We start from the raw sequence: 19,231 nt of genomic DNA on the forward strand, positions 1-19,231 counted from the left end.
AATGGATAATGTTCACCGGCAGAAAACTAAACCACCACATACTGCCATCCGCATCAACAACCCGGAAAGCACCCTGGCAAAATTTGCAACTTCATTCCCTGCAAGGAGCAGGAGCAGCTAGCAAACATCTGCACCTCACACAAATATTGCAGTACTGAAGAGGACTACTGCTGTGTGAAATAGTTATTATGCAGGAGAGGCCGCTGCAGTTCAGAGACAACATACAATACCTCAAGGCGGGGAGGAGGAATAGATATTCAAATCCCAAGGAAGTGGATTTTCCTAGAAGACTCTGCTTTAGATGTTAAAAATAAAAAACAAAAAGGTCCTGTCCTTTCAAGGACTGTTGTTAAAGTCTACCACGGTGTTTGATTTCAAAGAAAGTACCAAGAGGTCATATCTCCGAATAATCCTTGATCAGGTAAGGTCACTGCAACTTCAAGCACTTCACTATTTCCACGGATATTTCCAACCAATATAATTCTCTGTCAGAAACTCAGACTACACGATAGCAGATAATGAGTCAACTCTGACAGTCAATGTTAAAGACAGAATCTGTAAAGTCCTTATTGACAAACTAGCCCATTAATTAAGCAAACCATCTCACGCCATAGAGTTCAGAGTCGATTGGCATCCCCTCAGCTCCTGCTCTTGTTAGAGATTTTTTTTTCAGACTCTGTGACTTATGCATAGTGTATCTGTTCTTTGGGCTGTGTTTATTCAAGTAATTAGGCACCTTGCATAATCAGAGTGCCGGCAAATAGCCAAGATCATTCATTAGGTATGTTTGTAGTTGGAGGAGAATAATGTGCAGCACATGCTACCTGATTAATTCAGTGCAATATTGTTCAGGGTCTTCACAAAATCATTTTTTTGGAAAATTTTTTTCTAAAGAATCAAAATCCTGTGTCTTCCCCCCCGACCCCGACTCTAAACAGTTGTACTACACAATTAGCCATGTGATACCTACAAGCCATTTTAGAGTCCCAAAGTATTTATGTTATTCTAATGAATCTGTTTACCCCAAAGAAGCATTCACTCCCAATTAGGCAACTTTTTTTTTTTTACAATCATTAGAGAGTAAACAATTTAAACCTGACACTTGATCATTTCATTTAATTAGAACATTAATTTGCAGGGGGTGGGGGGGGAGAGAAGAGTTAACAGTTGTTTATAATGTTCACACAGAATAAAGAACTCTTCAGCGTCACTTCACTGCTAATACTGAGCTGAAGGTTGACAAAAATCTGCCATCTTAGAAGCACGTTTTCCAGTGAGGTGCTATCAAAGAATCAGGTGGCCAAAATGAGGAGTCCAGCACATCCTTGGTCTACAGTTTGTCTAAAGCTTCCAATGTCCCACCTAATTCTATACCAAAGGCATAAAATGGGGGGGGGGGGGGGGGCAGCTTGATCCTCGGCTGCCGTCCGTAAAGACCAAGATTTAAGAACACAATGAACGGCGACTCCAGGGACTGCCTGTTGGGGGATTGCAGCAGGCCGGCTGGCCTACCAACGTGGCCATTGCAGAAGGACACTCTGGGAGGCAGAGGCTTCAGAACAGTTGTGAAACCGAGAGGCCGCAATGGAAAATCGTGCTTCTAAGATGGCAGATTTTTGTCAACCTTCAGCTCAGTATTAGCAGTGAAGTGGCGCTGAAGAGTTCTTCGCAGCAGGGGACAGGCTGTGTGTGGAGGAAGGGACTGCCTCGCTCACCCACAGGGTTAGTCACTGGCACCCATCAATAGGAAGGACAGAGATCTGGAAGAGGTTATTTGTATGTCTGCATTAGAGAAACCTCATTTGGGAAAAGGGTGGGGCAGGGGGGAAGGTGTGAGGGTTCATTTGTATGATCCATACAACGCCCACCTTCTGCCTGCCTTTCTTGCCCCTCTAATGGTTGTCCCTGCTTCCCTGTCAAAAAGTCACCAGTGGGTAATTGGAAAATGCTGCACGTTGGGAATATCAGGAGGGAAAAGTCTAAACGTGGACTTTCTTCTTGTTAGATGAAGGGAGGCTTGATTTTTGGTGGCATTCCAAAAGGGCAACTGTTTCCTCCTAATGCACCCCCAAAATAAACTGTATTTTGAAACTTTGCCAGGAATCTTAACTCATGGATGCTCTGCCCTCCAACATGCCCCTAGAAGGTGATGCTCAGTGAGTCTGGTTTCACCGACTCAGGACAGGAACATCAGTTCAGTATATGTGGCAGGCCAGGTGCCTTCGGGGTTGGCTTTTTTTCTGAATATGAGTTATTGTGAAGAGGACACTTCCGGAGACTGACTCGTGTTGGGGTTCGGTTCCACAGCAGAGCTGGTCTGGTGGCTCCGAGCCCGGGTAACAGAATGCTAGGCCATTCTGCCCCGTCCTGCGCTCCTCAGGTGTGGTCAAATGTTCGATTCAATCTTATTGAGTGTCTACTATGTGCAAAGGACAGTACTAAGTGCTGGGGAGAGTACAACACAACAACAGACACACTCCCTGCCCACGAGCTTAGAGTCTAAAGGACAATAACAACAACTGTGATATTTGTTAAGCGCTTACTATGTGCCAAGCACTGTACTATGCACTATGGTTGATTCGACCATCTCGTTACTACCCACATTCTCAGGTCTGCCTGAAGGTAAGTGCCTTGCGGGAGTCCACAGGGTGAGTCAGGGGCAGAACTGGAGTTGATACCTCAAGAACTCAGTCTCCCAGGCCTGTGCAGGGAGCAAACCCAAAACTGCACTAGCTCTTACCTAACTCAGAGAGCTCACTTAGTATTCCTGGTGAAGTAGTCCATTCTGACATGCTTGCACTCACCATGCAATATCCTCTCCCCACTCATCCCTAAACCCTCTTTCTCTTCTAATCCTCTTGCAAGTTTCCCCTTCCAGGAAGAGAGAGAGAGAGAGAGAGAGAGAGAGAGAGAGAGAGAGAGAGAGTGTGTGTGTGTGTGTGTGTTGGGGGAAGTGTAAAGAGGAGCTGAGAGAAGTTAAACAACAGAGACTGGCTGCCACATTCCACTCCTCTCCCAGTCCAATACATCCTTCTGTCCGTCCACCCACCGTTTAGGTCAGCACCCTGGACAGTCAACTCCTCTCAGAGAGCTCCTGCAGGAGATCTGAGGCACATTTCCTACATTCATCAGCGATCGCCAGAGGAATACTCACTAAGCCTCCACATATGAGGCTGCAGTTGCTTGAAAAACAAAACCAAAAAAACACTCTCCCTGGACTTCTTTTAGATAGGTTAGTGGCACCTTAGCTTCGATCGAGAATCTGTATACATCCAAAAAATTGCCAGAGAACTCTCCTTGCAATGTTGATTTGCAAGTACCAAAATTCCAGTTAAGCTTCATGATGATATACCGGTAATATGCATCACAGGTGAAATTTACTTGGCTATTGGAATCTTTCATTATGACCAATATTATTTAAGGATTTATTAATCTTGATGAACTGCAATCGAATATAGCTCCGCCAGAAGTCCGTTAAGGACCAAGCCTTTGGCATTAATCATCCTGGACGTGGAAATCAACCCTTTCACAATCAGGAATTTCGTCAATATTTTAATAAGCAGATTGGTACAAAAATTGCTTCTAAAATTTCTCCTCAAATACCAAGAGATTCAAATAGCTCATGTTCCCATGTTTCACAAACCAGGCCAAATAAAACACTGTTACTCAAGAAAAAATTACCTTTAAACTAGACTCATAGTCTGTGTTCACTTTGAACATAAGCCCAAGTCGTAAATGAATTTCCTTGGCTCGACAAAAGCTGGGATCGACATAAAGCACCTCCTGAAATGCTTTAATTGCCCTGCAAAATAGACAAAAATTTAATCTCTGCAAATTGAAAAAAATGCATTTCTTAATGTACGTGGAATCACAGGATTATAACACATATACACACAAAATCTTGGTCAATTAAGATCATTAGCCCTTTTGCTTTCCTCTGCAGAATAATTTCCAAGAGATTCCTTGCCTTAAAGGAATGTCTGATTTAAAATGCTTTTGAAAACTATCATTTATGTTTAAATGCTTTTGTTTCCAATTGCCGTCTACTTAATAATCAAGCTGCTTACAAAACTAACCTGTTGCCGCCCATTACAATTTGAAAATAGCGTACAAATACCAACCAGTGAGTTAAAAGGGCACAGAGCATCAAGATAGTCAACTTAAATCAGGGCAAAGGAATGCTCTTTTAAGTGTTCGTTAGACACAAAGTTCATCGGGGAAAGTTCAACTCTCAAATGTCCCCAGAACACCTGTGTTGGAAACATGCCTGGTAATACTGATATCCTGAGATCAGAAATTTTTTTTTTTTGAAAAACACGATATCCTATCTCTCCCCTCCCCGACCCACCCAGGGCTGGTAATGCATTAATGATAATTTCCTGTAGTGGTTTCATTTCTCGTAAAATTGGTTTCAGCTGTCATTATTAGATATCTAACACCTACAGTGCTCTGCATCCAGTTGGTGCTCAAAAAATACCACTGGCTGACTGACTGATCTACTTCATAGCCTCCAGAGTACGAGTGAAGTTGGTGCATAAATGCAGACTAAAAAGCAGTCTTCTCCCTCTAAGCCAATGGTATGAATTCAATGTGCCAAGAAAAACCCTAATTTTATTCGAGCCATTTCATAAGAAAGCTAGGGTTTTTCTTATGAAATGGCTCGAATAAAATTATCCTTTTGGGACCGTGGTGTCAATAATGCAGTCTTTCATATATATCTACTAATGCTATTATACTCGTCCAAGCACTTAGTACAGTGGTCTTACAGAGTAAGAGCTCACTGAATACTGATTGCTCTGCACTACTGATTGATTTGTTCTTTAAGGACGGTACTGGTATACCAGCTCCGTGAACAAGCTCTTTGCAGTAACAAAATATTCTGTGTCAATTAGTGGTATCTATTGAGCACTTAACTGTGTGACACTACAATACAGTTGGTAGACATACTCCCTGCTCAAGGAGCTTACAGTCTAGTGGATGTTTAAAGATTCTGGCTCCTCCCCAGAAAGCTTAAACCCTGTTCAGAAACCAAAAACAACAACAGTAATAATGATGATGATAATAATAGCAGTATCTGTTAAGCACTTATTGTGTGCCAAGCACAATATCTAGTACTGGGGCAGATACAAGATAATTAGGTCCCATATGGGTCCCACAATCTAAAAAGGAGGGAGAACCGATACTGAATCCCCTTTATGCAGATGGGGGAACTGAGGCACAGAGAAGTTAAGTGACGTCACACAGAAGGTACATGGGAGCCAGTATTAGAACCCAGATTCTCTGACTCCCAGGCTGTGCTCTTTCCACTAGGCCACGCTGCTTCTCTGACAGTAAATGGCAGTAACAACATCGTAACTGTATCTGTTACGAGCTTCTATGAGCCAAGCACTGGGGTAGATAATAGGTCGAACAGATTCCTTGTTCCTCATGGGGCTCACAGTCTAAGTAGGCCGGAGGACAAGTACTGAATCACCAATTTACAGAGCAGAAAACTGAGGGCACAGAGAATTGCAGTGACTTGCCCGTGGTCACACAGCAGGCAAAGGCAGAGTCTGGATTAAAACCCAGGTTCTCTGATTCCCAGGCTCGAGCTCTTACCCGTAGGCCTTGCTGTTTTAGATTGGTCCAACTCCATTTGGGAAACACCCACGATAATCCACTGCTACAAAAACTAAATTGTGAAGCTTTTATTCCGTAATATGCTCGGTAATAACAATCCAAACTGGTGGATATGCAACAGTCTCAGTGCTTCCTTAAAACTAGAATGCTCATCTTCCCAGGCTCCCGATCCTCGGCAACAAAGCAGAAAGCATTTTAATCAGCGTGCCACCCTAATCCCTGTCACCATCACAATGCTCTGTATGTGGTCGCTTTAAGCAATGTAAACCTTGCCTGGGATCATCGTGCCTCAAGCCCATGTCATGCCTGTGAACTGTGGAAGGAAGTTTCAGGGGCCAATGGAATCTAGTACAGGGGGAGCCTGGAGATTTCATCGGTGCCAGTTTCATTAAAGTAGAAAGCAGGAATGGCTAAAATTGCAGGGTATATGTGGTGCGCTGGGCAGAGAAGCAGCGTGACTCTGGGGAAAGAGCACGAGCTTGGGAATCAGAGGTTGTGGGTTCTAATCCCGGCTCTGCCACTTGTCAGCTCTGTGTCTCTGGACAAATCACTTAACTTCTCTGTGCCTCATCTATCTCATCTATAAAATGGGGATTAAGACTGTGAGCCCCACGTAGGACAACCTAATAACCTTGAATCTACCCTAGCGCTTAGAACAGTGCTTGGCACATAGTGAGCATTTAACAAATACCATCATCATCATCATCAGTAACACTGCAGCTGCCAAGGGGCAGGCTATCCTCAACCGTAGGCCAAATCAGGCAGACTGACTGAACGGCTTACTCCTGAGCAGAGCAGTGTTGCTGGGGAAGAGTTCAACAGAGGTAGCAGACAGGATCCATGCCTAGTGAAAGGCATGTTTTGGGCTATTATCCTGCCCCGTGAGATGGACCTGCCACCGAAAATTTTAGGCTGGGGACACAGAAAGTGAGGGCCTCGAGTCCCCATCGCACGCACCGGTCCCATGGTTTCTATTTTGAAGATAAATGGGAACCTGGACAGCTTCTCGAACGTCAGGAATGAAAACGTAAAGGGGCCAGAGTCTACCTCAGTGACGCCACCCCCAGAACCCACGCCGATGTCAGTCTAGGACTTCAAGGAGAATGTAGGTGCCTGTACAGACATGTTAATTTGATCGTGCCTGATAGGCAAGCATTGGAAGGGCAAAAGGAGGACAGTCTTCAGATTTCCAAACAGTCAGAGAGGCACCATTCTGGGTCAGTTCAGTTGGGGTCAGAAACTCAGAGCCAAATCTAGCTCAGGAGCCCCACAGCTCTGCCTTTTTTAGGTTGGTAAAGGGCACCCAGAGTGATAAACATTTAAGGAGAAACAACATGCTCTTATCAATAGTTCACATGTGCAGAACCCAAATGAAGGTTGAAAATTCTTTGCCAACTGAAACAAATATAAATTATACATCCAAAGAAACCATACTGATAGTTTTATCTCACTTACCATTGAAATGCATTGTAATGGAAGTAGACCAAACCAAGGCCATATAAAAAGGCAGCATTCTGTAAAGAAAGGAAAACTTTGGTTTGTTTGGTTTTCTGTACTCAGTATAAAAATATTTTCCGATAATCAGCATTTTTTTCAAAATCCAGGGGACCACGGTTTTATTCTTCACCCTCTCTCCTTACAATATCATTCTTGTGGTTTCTTTGCAAAAAACTCTCAGCCACTCAATTATGGAATAACCATTACATGTAGGGTACTTGAGCAAATTCTGCGGCTAGACAGAAAGACAAGACGATGCTTATCCTTAAGGGGCTTGCAATTTAGGAAGGGAGATAGTATAGACACAAACTCACAAATATAAATGACCTAAAACACGAGAGATCAGCAAGCTTTTATTTATGAATCAATCGATCAATGCTATTTGAGTGCTGAGTGCATACTGGGTGCAGAGCACTATACTAAGCCTTAGGACAGTACAATACAGCAGAGTTGGTAAACACTTTCCCTGCCCAAAATGAGGTAATTCTACTACGGCTGATTTAATTCTTCATTCATTCAATAGTATTTACTGAGCGCTTACTGTGTGCAAAGCACTGTACTAAGCACTTGAGAGAGCACAATATAACAATAAATTCCCTGCCCATAACGAGCTAACAGTCTAGAGGGGGAGACAGACGTTGATGTAAGTAGATTTTAGATATGTACATAAGTGCTGTGGGGCTGAGGAGTCATCGGAGGAGTCAGAAGATGGGCAGGGCCTACCCCCCCTTATTCCATGATGGTGTGATCTTGCTAACCATGGGTACTTTCAGGAATCGAAGCTGTAAGCATAAATTGATAAACATGCAAGAGACAAAAAGAGTGAAATATGAACATAAGCCTAAGTGGACAAATAAAATTGGTAATACATAGTTGAGAGGATGGACTGGCCAAAAAAAGTGGGGAAGGGGGAGTTAATCAGAAACGCTTCCTGCAGGAAATGGCTTTTTAGAAAAGCTTTGAGGATGGGGCAGATGTTTGGGGAAGTGCTGGGGAGGGAACAACATGCACTTTAGGCAGTGCCAGGTATCTCCGAGTGTTTTTCCTAATCCCGCACTTTCTGGAGAGGTTGGGGCGGGGGCAGAGGATGGTGGGGTTGCCATTGGTAAGGCAATATTTAGCCACAACTTAGTAGCCACTTTTCCGTTTCCCTTGCTGTCCTCACTGCAGTGCCCTTGATCCCAAAGAAGCATATAACTTGGGAATGGTAAAGGCCCTTAGAAACAGAAGCTCACACGACAGAGCCAGGGAAACAAAAAACTTTGTGGGCGTGCCCGGGATTGTTGTCGCCTGGTCTCCAATGATCTCGCTTTCAGAAGCAAAGATTTGTGTAAATTAGCATGATCAATACTGTATAGTCAGAGACATAAAAATAAGTGAAATTAATAGAAGGCATATGGCTGAAATCGAGTTTCAGAAGAGAAATCCAGACAATGAATAGTCAAACCAAAAGGCAAAGTATTATAAGAAAAAGAAGAGTTCTCTCATGATCTTAGAGTCACAGACCCATAAGTGTAAGACTAGGGATGGAGAGATTGTACCCAGTTAAGCCTTAGAAAGGAATGCTAGCCTATTCATAAAGAAAACATTTAGCAGATTTATATGAATTAGTTAAAACCAAAGAGTAGGCCACTTGAACAGCTTATGAGCATCACACAAATAAAACATTCTCCAAGTTCTTATTTACCACTAGAAAGCTAATAGCCTGGTTTATGACAACATGAAAAAAACTATCAAGAGCCATTTCACTTAAGAAAAAAAAATCAGCATATGAACATGGAGGCAGGGAGACTTTAAGAATCCCCACGGGTGTTCTCATGCCAATTTCCGGATGTGAGAAAATTGTGCTTGCATTCACAATCAAATCTTTCCAGCTTTCTGTTGCTCAAGTAGATTCCAGGCTTCTTCCTTGGGAAAAGGATAAGAGCTCCACGGTTTGGGCGACCCTATGGAGACTTGCACAGCAATATTACTCAAAATGTGGGCTGGGTTTTTGCATTTCCAAGGGGTGAAAGATTCTTTTCCGGGAAAGTCCAGGATGCTGGACTGACAATGAAAAGGGGTTTCTGCATTCATTCGACTGTATTCATTTAGCACTCAGTGGGTGTCAGGTACTCGACTAAGTGCTTCTGCTTGCCACATGATGTTTGTGGAGAAAGTGAGGTTCCCTAAAAGGAAACAGACCAAGGGAAGCAATGACCAGCAAAGAGAAGCCAGAGCTGCTAGCTTGCCAGAGGGCAAGGACTAGGGTCTAAGAGGAGAGTTCCAAGGAACTTTTTCCTTCTGAACCAGCTCTGAGGGGAGTGACAGAAGCCAGCACTGGGAGACATAAGGATTTGGGAAGAAAAGAACCAGAGCTCAAGGGGGGTGGGGGGTAGGCGGGAGAGGCGGCCCACGGTCGGATTTCACGTGTGTTTTATGTGAGAAGTTTCTATTTTGAAAATAAATGGGAACCTGGACAAATAAGCTATTAAATCTTCAAGCAATCTGGCTAGTGCTGCAACAGTCTGGGAATTTGTTCATTTATAACTTTAGGAACCACATAAATAAAATTCATGGACTGGATGGCAGGGAAATGAGCTCAGCTGGACTTTGACAGATCCAGTTCACAAATTAACCTATGTGAAACATGAAAAGCCATGCTTGCCTCTTTGCCACTCTGGAGGACAGAGCCTTGGCCTATGGAAGTAAAATAAGTTAGAGATCAAGAACACTATGACATTTTATGATCAAATTAGAAGCAATTCAAAATAACCCATTCCTTGTGGAGGAATTGGAAAGATCATAATGAGATAAATAAGAGGGGAACAGAGGTTATGATGTCACATGAGAGTACTGATAACTGCTTACTGATGACCCCAGGAGCACACATATGGCATTAATTCGTTAAGGGCAGGGAAGGTGTCTGCTAATTCAGGTGTACTATACTCTCCCAAGTGCTTAGTACAGTGCTCTGCATGTAGTAAGCGCTGGATAAATACCATTGGATTGATTAATTCTACGTTCCTGAGGAAGTTTTGGGGACTATGGAACTCGGTTATGTCCAACTACTATTTCAGCACCTACAGAGTGAGAAAAAGGGTCTGGCTAGTGAAACTACATAAAGGAAGAAATGCAGCAATATCTCTAACCACAGCAGCTTAATATGGGATCGAGGGTCACAACGATCAATGGTGTTTATTGAGCTCGGACTGTGTGCAGAGGGCTGTACTGAGTACTTTAGGAGAGTACAATACAACTGGGTTGGCAAACACGTCACCTGCCCAAAGAGTTTATGGTCCAGAGGGGGAGAATCCAAGAACACTGTCTATGCCCTTGACTGTAGGGGGGGTCCAGTCCCCCCCGACTCGGCATCATTGCTCCCTGCAAATCATCCACCCCAAGTTGGGGGTTCCTTCCAGGAAGTCGAGGCTGCACTGGGGAGAGAGAAACAGGGTGGCTCAGTGTTGGAAAAGAGTATGGGCTTTGGAGTCAGAGGTCATGGGTTCGAATCCCAGATCTGCCACTTGTCAGCTGTGTGACTGTGGGCGAGTCACTTCACTTCTCCGTGCCTCAGTTCCCTCATCTGTAAAATGGGGATTGACTGTGAGCCCCACGTGGGACCTGATTCCCCTGTGTCTACCCCAGCGCTTAGAACAGTGCTCTGCACATAGTAAGCGCTTAACAAATACAAATACCAACATTAGTAGGGTGGCCAAAGCGAAAGCCCCATCCTGGGCTGGATCACTCTGCCGGCGATGGCAAATGGTCTCCCCTGGGCCAGCAGCAGAGTCTTTGGAGCCTGCATTTCTGCCAGGAAGCAGTGTTACCACGGGTAACACTCCAATGCTTCAGTCAATATTTATTGAGTGCTTACTGTGGGCAGGACACGGTACTAAGTGCTTGGGAGTGTACAACATAATATAATAGGTACAGTCCCTGCTCACAATGAGTTTACAGTCTAGAGGGAATGTAACCACAAGCACCAGATCCTTCCCTGCCCTGGGGTAAGTGGTGCCTCCAGGCGCAGACCTCTCCCCCAAAGTGGGAGTGGTCTGCAGAGGTGGAAACGGCACCGCTTTAAGGCCAGCGTGGGACTTGGTCTGGCCCAGGGCCAGAGACAGTTCTTCTCGGCTTCTCTCTCCCTTCGTCTGGCCCTACCCATCATCCTTTTGTTGTTTCAGAGTCACTAAGAAGAGAGATTTCGGAAGCCTGGACACTTAGAACACTGCTTTACCGAAAAAGAAGTGTGCTCGGCTCCGTACCAACCCCACCCACGGATGTACAGCAGAAGAAAGAGTCATGGGAGGGAGAAATGAAAGCCTAAAGATATTATAGGACTCTAGGCTAACGATTTCTATAACTTCATTAGCTTTTTCTGCTAGGAACTATGTATGGTTAGCAAGAATAATAGATTGAAAAGTGAGATACTTAAAATGCTAAAAACTAGATGCTGAGCCAATTAATTTCTGAAACAGAAGAGCTTCCATTTCTGCATTCCCCCGAACTTTCCCAACCATATTAAGTTTACAGACTTATATCTTTGTTCTGCAGTTAGAAAAATTCTGTTCTTCCTATGATTAATATAATTATCTAGGGTTTATATTGCACAGTTCACCTTCAAAGTGCTTTGCAAACATTAATTATAATAAACTCATTCTTGAAATTGAGGTCTCAAGGTTTCACTGTGTAACTGGCAGAATTTATGAGGATTTAATGCTTTACCTGAACCCACTGAAGTGATATATTCGCTTATCTGCCTCTGTCAGACCTCTGTCACCAACAACAGTTGATAAACTTTGACTATTGCACTGAAATCCTTAACTTCAGAATTCTACCACCATTCTTTCTTTTTCTTTCCCATCCTCCCCGGTTCCTTATTTTTTAAAAAGGATAAAGAAATTCTCTCACATGAACCACAGATTAGGCATATTTCTCAGTGCTACCTTAAAGGGCTTTTCAAGTTCTCTTTTTGCCTCTAATTATTAGGTCTCTGGCTTTAAATGGAAAAAGCTGGAACTGTTTTCTACACCAAGAAGAGGAGAGAGGGAATAGAAACAGCTACTGGGCAGGAAGAACATTCCCTAGGCATAGTCCTGAGAACTGGTCAGTTGACGGTCTGGAGCCATCAAGCACAGGAGGAGACTGAGGGACGACAGCTGAACCAAAGGGCCGGAACCGGCTCTGAGGGGGAAGGCGCTATGCTGTCCATGAGAGCATGAGGACGAGCAAGGCTGCTAGTTAGTAGACAGGGCCCCTTGGTTGCCACACTGGGGACTAGCTGGACCTACAAGGGAAAGTGGTTTACTAGCCAATCTCTGCTGGGTGACTGAGTGTACCTGAGCCTGCCACTTTTAAGTTGCTGTAGGTCTGGATATTTTAGACCTACTCTATTTGGAATTGGAATACAAAATCATCGTTAACAGTACTTAACGAGTACCTAACGTGGGAAGCACTGCACTAAACGCTTGCAAAAGCACAACAGAAGCATTAGTCAAGAGCAGGATTTAATGGCTTAAGCCAGTAACGGGGCCAAGAAAAGCATCCACGGTAACTGCCGCCTTCCCTCCCGCCGCCGAAGGTCCCTTATCCCAGCAAGAGCGGTTGCTGCATGCTTTCAGCATCCCACCGATGGACAGCCAGCTATGACCTGGCCCCATCTCTCTTCGGTGCCATCGATGAGGCTCCATTCCATCCTGCTTTCTGCCACCCCAGTGGGAAGGAGAAAATCACCCACAGGATGAGGCCACCACAAAATCCTGGGAAAATTGGGTGGGGGGGAAAGGAGGGGGCGCACGGTGGTTTAGAAGGTATTGCTGTGGTTACTGTGGCTACAGGGGTACCCTGGACTCTACAGAGCCATGAACAGCCTCAAATTTAACTCCTCTTACTACATCACCCTAATAATAATATTGGTATTTGTTAAGCGCTTACTATATGCAGAACACTGTTCTGGGTAATCAGGTTGTCCCACATGAGGCTCACAGTCTTAATCCCCATTTTACAGATGAGGGAACTGAGCACAGAGAAGTTAAGTGGCTTGCCCACAGTCACACAGCTAAGTGGCAGAGCCAGGATTCGAACCCACGACCTCAGACTAAAAGCCCGTGCTCTTTCCACTAAGCCACACTGCTTCTCTACTGACTTGGTTTTTCTTTCGTGTATTTGTCTGTGTGGTATTTTCACGAACCCTTTAGTGCCTTATTAAAGACACATTTCCTCCAAGAGGCCTTCCCTGACTAAGCTCTCCTCTCCTCTCACTCATTTCTGCATTGCCCTGACTGGCTCCCTTTATTTCCCCACCCCCTACCCCCACCCCCATCAGCCCCACAGCACTTATACACATATCTGTAATTTATTTCTATTAATGTCTTTCTCCTCCTCTAGACTGTATGCTCACTGTGGGCAGGGAATGTGTCTGTTTTTTGTTATACTGTACTTTCCCTAGCACAGTGCTCTGCACAGATTAAGGGCTTAATAAATATGACTGACTGAATGAATGTTTCATCATTCCTAAAGTATCTATCTCCAGTCCCTTCTACCCACTTACGCTAAGACAGCTCTTCGAGGGACAGAGACCATAACTCAGGCCCACCTGTGCAGTCTCTGCCAGGACTCAGTACAGTGCCCCGCATACAATAAGCGCTTACTACTATTACCAACAGTACTGTTAATAACTGAATGAGCTTTGTCGAAAGACATCCTCTGATTCTAAAAACGCCTTAAGTACTTAAACTGTATTTCCTAGGTGTGAGACACTGAACCCATGTGGGGTATGACCCTCCTGTTTTAACCTGGACATCCAGCTTCACTTCTCCCAGGTCTCTGATAAGACCCTTACGGCCCATTAGTTCTCTGAGTCCATCCTCTCCCACTTTCCAACCTCCAAAATCCCTGCCCCGTACTCCCAATCTACCATAAACATTATAAACTGCTTATTTATTCATATTAATGTCTGGCTCCCCCTCTAAACTGTAAGCTAGAACATTTGTCTACTAATTCCGTTGCATTGTCCTCTCCCAAGTTCTCAGTACAGTGCTCTGCACATAGTAAGCGCTCCATAAATACCACTGATTGACAGACATCATCAAAATAAAACGCTGGCATCCAAGATGACGACCGTTTCTGAGAGAACTTTCCAAAAGGAGACATTTGAAATTATATGGTCACAGCAGTCATCACATCTCTGCAGATGCTATGTCCATCTGCCACCTACCAGTACCAATCTCTAGTGCATCTTTTGGCTAACCGATTCAAAACCAAGACTGGTATAAAAACCTGGGCCCTCGGGGGATTCCTGAAGGTAAATGCTCAAAACGAAAGGTACTACCCCAGCAATGCCATTGAGATGGATACCAAAAAGGGAAATTGCCACAGTGATCGCCCATGCCACTGTTTGAATATGGAATCCTGATAGGGTGGGTTTTTATTTAAATGGTCTGCAGTGTATGATTCATTCTACAAAAATGTCTCCTGAGCCTCTGATAGAATACAGAGCAATGCAAGGGGATGGTAGCATGCTGCTTCTCGGTGAGCGTACGCATTTATTTCAGGACAAAAAGAAGTGTGTCATTTCTTGAAACTAAAGAAAAATCAATCAGTACATACTGTTCACCAAATCCCCTAAAATTGAAAGCACTTCAAACTATACAAGCAAACATGCCACGTTACCAGTTGATCCTCAATAATTTTATTGACTGCTTACTCTGGTCAAGTATGTAATCTAGGAGTATGTATGTAGGAGGGATAAAAAGGTACTGAAGCCCCATTTTAAGACAAGGAAATGGGCCCGGAAGTTAAATGACTTGCTCAAGGTCACGCGGCAGGCAAATGGCATATCAAGAGATTGCATCCCTGTGGACTTAGAGAAGACAAATCCCCAGTTATGGTCTCCTGGTTGCAAGGATTCACTGACAGAGGATATCATCATCAAAATTTGAAATCAGGAGCACATTTGAGCAAACAGAATAAAAAGAGACAATGATGGGAATCTTCATTCCTGAAAATTTTGAAGACTTCAAAAGAAAGAAGTTTGAGGTAATCAGGATGAAAATACATTGAGTCCTCTCAGTATTCACTGAGATCTAGAAATGAGTAGCACGTACGATAGAACTCTCCCTTCAGGAGAGCTTGCTAAAATGGGGCTCATCTGATTACTATCAGAACCAAAAGCCCCCATATATAGCATAGCTGCATTTACTGGTCAAAAACCTACAGATTAAACTGTTCTGAATCAGGTAATAAATTAGGCAGAAAATCTCTCCTGTGCGGGAAACCAAACCCAACAGTGCTTACAGGTCTGAGACTGGGAGTCTGAGGACCGTTCCTAACCATTACAATGTTTATAATTGTCCTGGCTAATGGAGGGAGACCATATTGCAGATAATCAAATTGAAGGCCATTCAGTCACTCATTCACCTCTGAAGGAAAAGAGCAACTCTGCAACACAGGGCCTTGCCATCCAGCAATCAGATCTGTTCCGATGCCCATTAAAAAAAGCTCCCAGAACAACTTGGTGATCGGGGTGGGCACAGAACTGGGAGTTTTCAAGGAACCTAGGGAGAGGAGAAAGGAAGGAAGGGGGGAGAGAGAAAGAGAAAGGGAGAAAGAGAGTTAGAGGGAAAAAAAGAGAGAGGGAGGTTTGAGTATTCTGATCTTCAGCCTGTTACCATCTAACTATGCCTTTCTTTTTGCTCTGAAGCTCTTTCCCAAGCTATGCTTTACTGTTGCATATTACAAGGGTTTATAAAAAATACTAGAAAACACTCCCTATGCCAAAGGGGATGATCAATAATTACATATACAGGTTTATTTAAAACAAAACAAAAAATCAACTACTAAACTTGTGCCCCCCAATCTTCATTACCCTTCTTCGGCGAGATGAAAAAAGGCGGGGGGGATATAACAGAAATATAGGCTACTGAATCTTATAGTTTAAAAGTGCAAGTACCCCCAAAGACCTACTTTACACTAAATCATACCGACTTGTCCAGATGGAAAAAAAGGTCCTAGATGAACAGCCCAACAAATTAGTTTCCCCTGACTGAAAGGAAACAAATCCAGCCTGACCTAGCAGAACCTTCAGAGTTTTTTTTGAAAGAAGCAAAGAGAAGGGCATTTGGGTACATTTTGACATTTATTATGGGAGTCAGAGGACCCGGGCTCTAATCCTGCCTCTCCCACTCTGCTGTGTGACCTTGGGCAAGTCACGTAACTTCTCTGTGCCTCGCCTCATCAGTAAAGTGGGAACTAAGACTGAGCCCCATGTCGGCTATGGACTGTGCCCAATCTGATTTCTGCATTTACCCTAGCGCTTATTTCACAGTCTGGCCCACAGTAAGCACATAAAGACCATCAAAAAAAATCCATCTATTTCACCCCATTACAGGACCAAGAAATCAATTTCAAGAAGGGATAATGACAGTGTTTATTGTTGTACTGTACTTGCCCAAGCACTCAGTACAGTGCTCTACACACAGTAAGTGCTTAATAAATACGAATGAATCAGTGAGATAAAATGGTCTTTGTGCTTCTGGCAATTTACAGCCAGAATGGGAGTTCTATTTAGATTCTGCAATAGCGCACCTTAAGATTGCTTTAGGCAGATAATCAGCCTGGTTTCCTTCATTCACCTGACCGGAACCAAATCTAGAAGTTTGAGAGTGCAGAAAGTAAGTGAGGCAAGCCCTCAGTCAGTATATGGCAAGTGTGGCTGAATTTCAAACTAAAACTGCGATTGGTTTGGACAACAGGGACTACTAATTAATAAATGGGCTATATTTGCCCTTCAGGGTAGGCTGGCAATAAATTAACTTGGAATAACTTTCCCTCAAAGTAGGGATAGGCCTTCTTTGCGAGACATTTCAATTCTAAATAGGGCACAGTGCTAAATTTTTAGTTTTGAAACATTCCTTTACTGAAAGGTTAACGGAAGGGACAAACTGAAGATAACTATTTTTTTTTTAGTATACCAATATATATAAATAAGTTAAGAAAGCAGGCTTAGGACATATTAAACTTCTTTCAAAAAAATATATAATCTTAGAATCATTAAATAAAAATGAACAAGCAAACATTTCTTCCTGGCTGGTAATTTTCATTGAAATTACCTTACAAATACAATACAGGGGTGACAGGATAACTCTCAACAACAACGGAAAAAAATTGTTACATATTTTGAGGTTGCTGTCAAGTATGCTTCAAAAAGACTCCGCATCAGCAAAACGGGAGAATTAATTTAGCTTGTTTTTGAAGTGCCTGGGATTCAAAATGTCCTCTATTGTCTGTAAATTATAAGTATATTTAGAATTAATGCCCCTTTTGATCAATCATTTTCAGAAGGGAAAGCCTACAATTTTAAGGAAAACAAAAATGTTATTTAGGAATAATAATTTTTGACCAATAATTTTGACACCAAGTGCCAAAAATGAAAACTGGGAAAAAACAGTCCAACATTTCCAAACAATATTCAGATAAGAGATCATCACAAATAAAGTCTTAGCTGTCATTACATAGCATAAGACCATGTCAAAAATGAATTAACACTGAATAACAAGAACCGCTGCCTTTTACGGTCTAGTCCAGGGGTGGACAAGCCTTACGAAATGAAAGAGAGCTGCAAACCAAGATCATACTATGGCCAAGAGTCATAGTTCAAACTTAGTAATAATAATAATAATAAAAATAACAATTTTATCGGGAATGGTGTGTGGGTCTTTCATAGGAGGGGGTGGGAGGGTAGCGGATGGGTTGGGCACAGTAGCCCTCCCTGGCCCGGATCCACGTGGGCAGGCATGGCACCACCAAAAGGCGAGGAGCGACGATCAAGGGTGGCTCATCACCACCACCACTCCAAGAGAAATCATAAATAATATGAAATAATCCTCTAGACGGTACGCTTGCTGCGGGCAGGGAACTTAGCTGCCAACTCTATAGTCAGTCGTATTTATTGAGTGCCATGTGCAGAGCACTGTATTAAGAGCTTGGGAGAGTACAGTACAACAAAAAACAGACATTCCGTGCCCACAATGAGCTTACGGTCTAGAAGGGGAGAGAGACATTAATATAGATAAATTACACGTATATATTGTACTCTTCCAAGAGCTTAGGACAGTACTCTGCACACAGTAAGCACTCAGATACCCCTGATGATATATTTTACCCAGCTCTACTTTACAAGTTAAGACTACTTGCAGTTTGGCCAGCCTGTTCTAATCGCTGATGATCTCGTAGAAAAACTGTGTTTTGCACGTGAACTTGGAAAACTAGTTTCAGTAAGAGACTTGTGTCCACACTTGAACACAGGTTTTGCTTTGTCTCCAGAGAGGGAATCTGCTAGGGACCTACTTCGATACCCTCGATTAGTGCTCTTGGCACCGCTAAAAATAAGATGCTAAGAGAAAGAGCACTGTAGAGGAATACACTCAATACAACAATTCAGGTATTGTGCTTCTAATAGGCCAGTGTAAAATGAAACTCATGTTAACAGTCCAGAATCTGCAGACATGCATACACCCATTTCTTCCAGCACATGCTGAGTTCTATCCAGACACGTATGTGACGTACGAAGAACTTTCCCTAATTCCCTGACAGCGTTCAATCTGAAACGGGCACTGAAACCCTGGATGATGGGAAATCCGAGTGCAAAATTTCCCATGAGTTCACATGTACCCAAGATTCAATCGACCAGAACAATATGAACATAATGAAAATCAGTGATGAAAAACACAAGTGATGAAACTCATGTGAGTTCAAATGGCATTTGCTTACATGGGTAAACACAATAATTTTCAGTGTTCTCATTCACATCCTAGTCAGCAGAAAAAGCAATTTCAACTAAAATACCAGAGATCTCCATTATTTTTGCAAACCAGACTTCATTAACTAAATGGACATGGGCACTAACCACTCCATTCAAGCAAGGAGGAATTCTTCAGAGGGTGAGGAAGAGTGTTTGGGCCAAGGTAATCTCTGTAGCAAAAGTACGGAAGAGCTGCAATTCCAGTATTAAAACTGAATAGTGCTAAAAGATCGCTATAGTATCAGCCAATCCATCAGTTGTATTTACTGAGCACTTACTGTATGCAGACCACTGCATTAAAAGCTTGGGAGAGAATCGCATAACAGAGTTGGTAGA

General features: G+C 43.3%; 1 protein-coding gene across 3 annotated transcripts in view; it reads right to left on the minus strand.

The window, feature by feature from the left end:
- KDM6A (lysine demethylase 6A) overlaps window positions 1-19,231 on the minus strand; it is a 162,673-nt gene that overhangs the window by 68,992 nt on the left and 74,450 nt on the right. For all 3 annotated transcript variants that reach the window (XM_029046828.2, XM_029046830.2, XM_029046829.2), the window contains exons 5-6: window positions 7,075-7,133; window positions 3,682-3,802 (exon numbers count right to left, since the gene is read on the minus strand). In XM_029046828.2, coding sequence (XP_028902661.1) covers window positions 3,682-3,802; window positions 7,075-7,133 — 180 coding nt within the window. The remainder of the gene's footprint in view (window positions 1-3,681; window positions 3,803-7,074; window positions 7,134-19,231) is intronic.

This window comes from Ornithorhynchus anatinus, chromosome 18 (genome assembly GCF_004115215.2).
Source record: "Ornithorhynchus anatinus isolate Pmale09 chromosome 18, mOrnAna1.pri.v4, whole genome shotgun sequence".
Classification (NCBI taxonomy): domain Eukaryota; kingdom Metazoa; phylum Chordata; class Mammalia; order Monotremata; family Ornithorhynchidae; genus Ornithorhynchus; species Ornithorhynchus anatinus.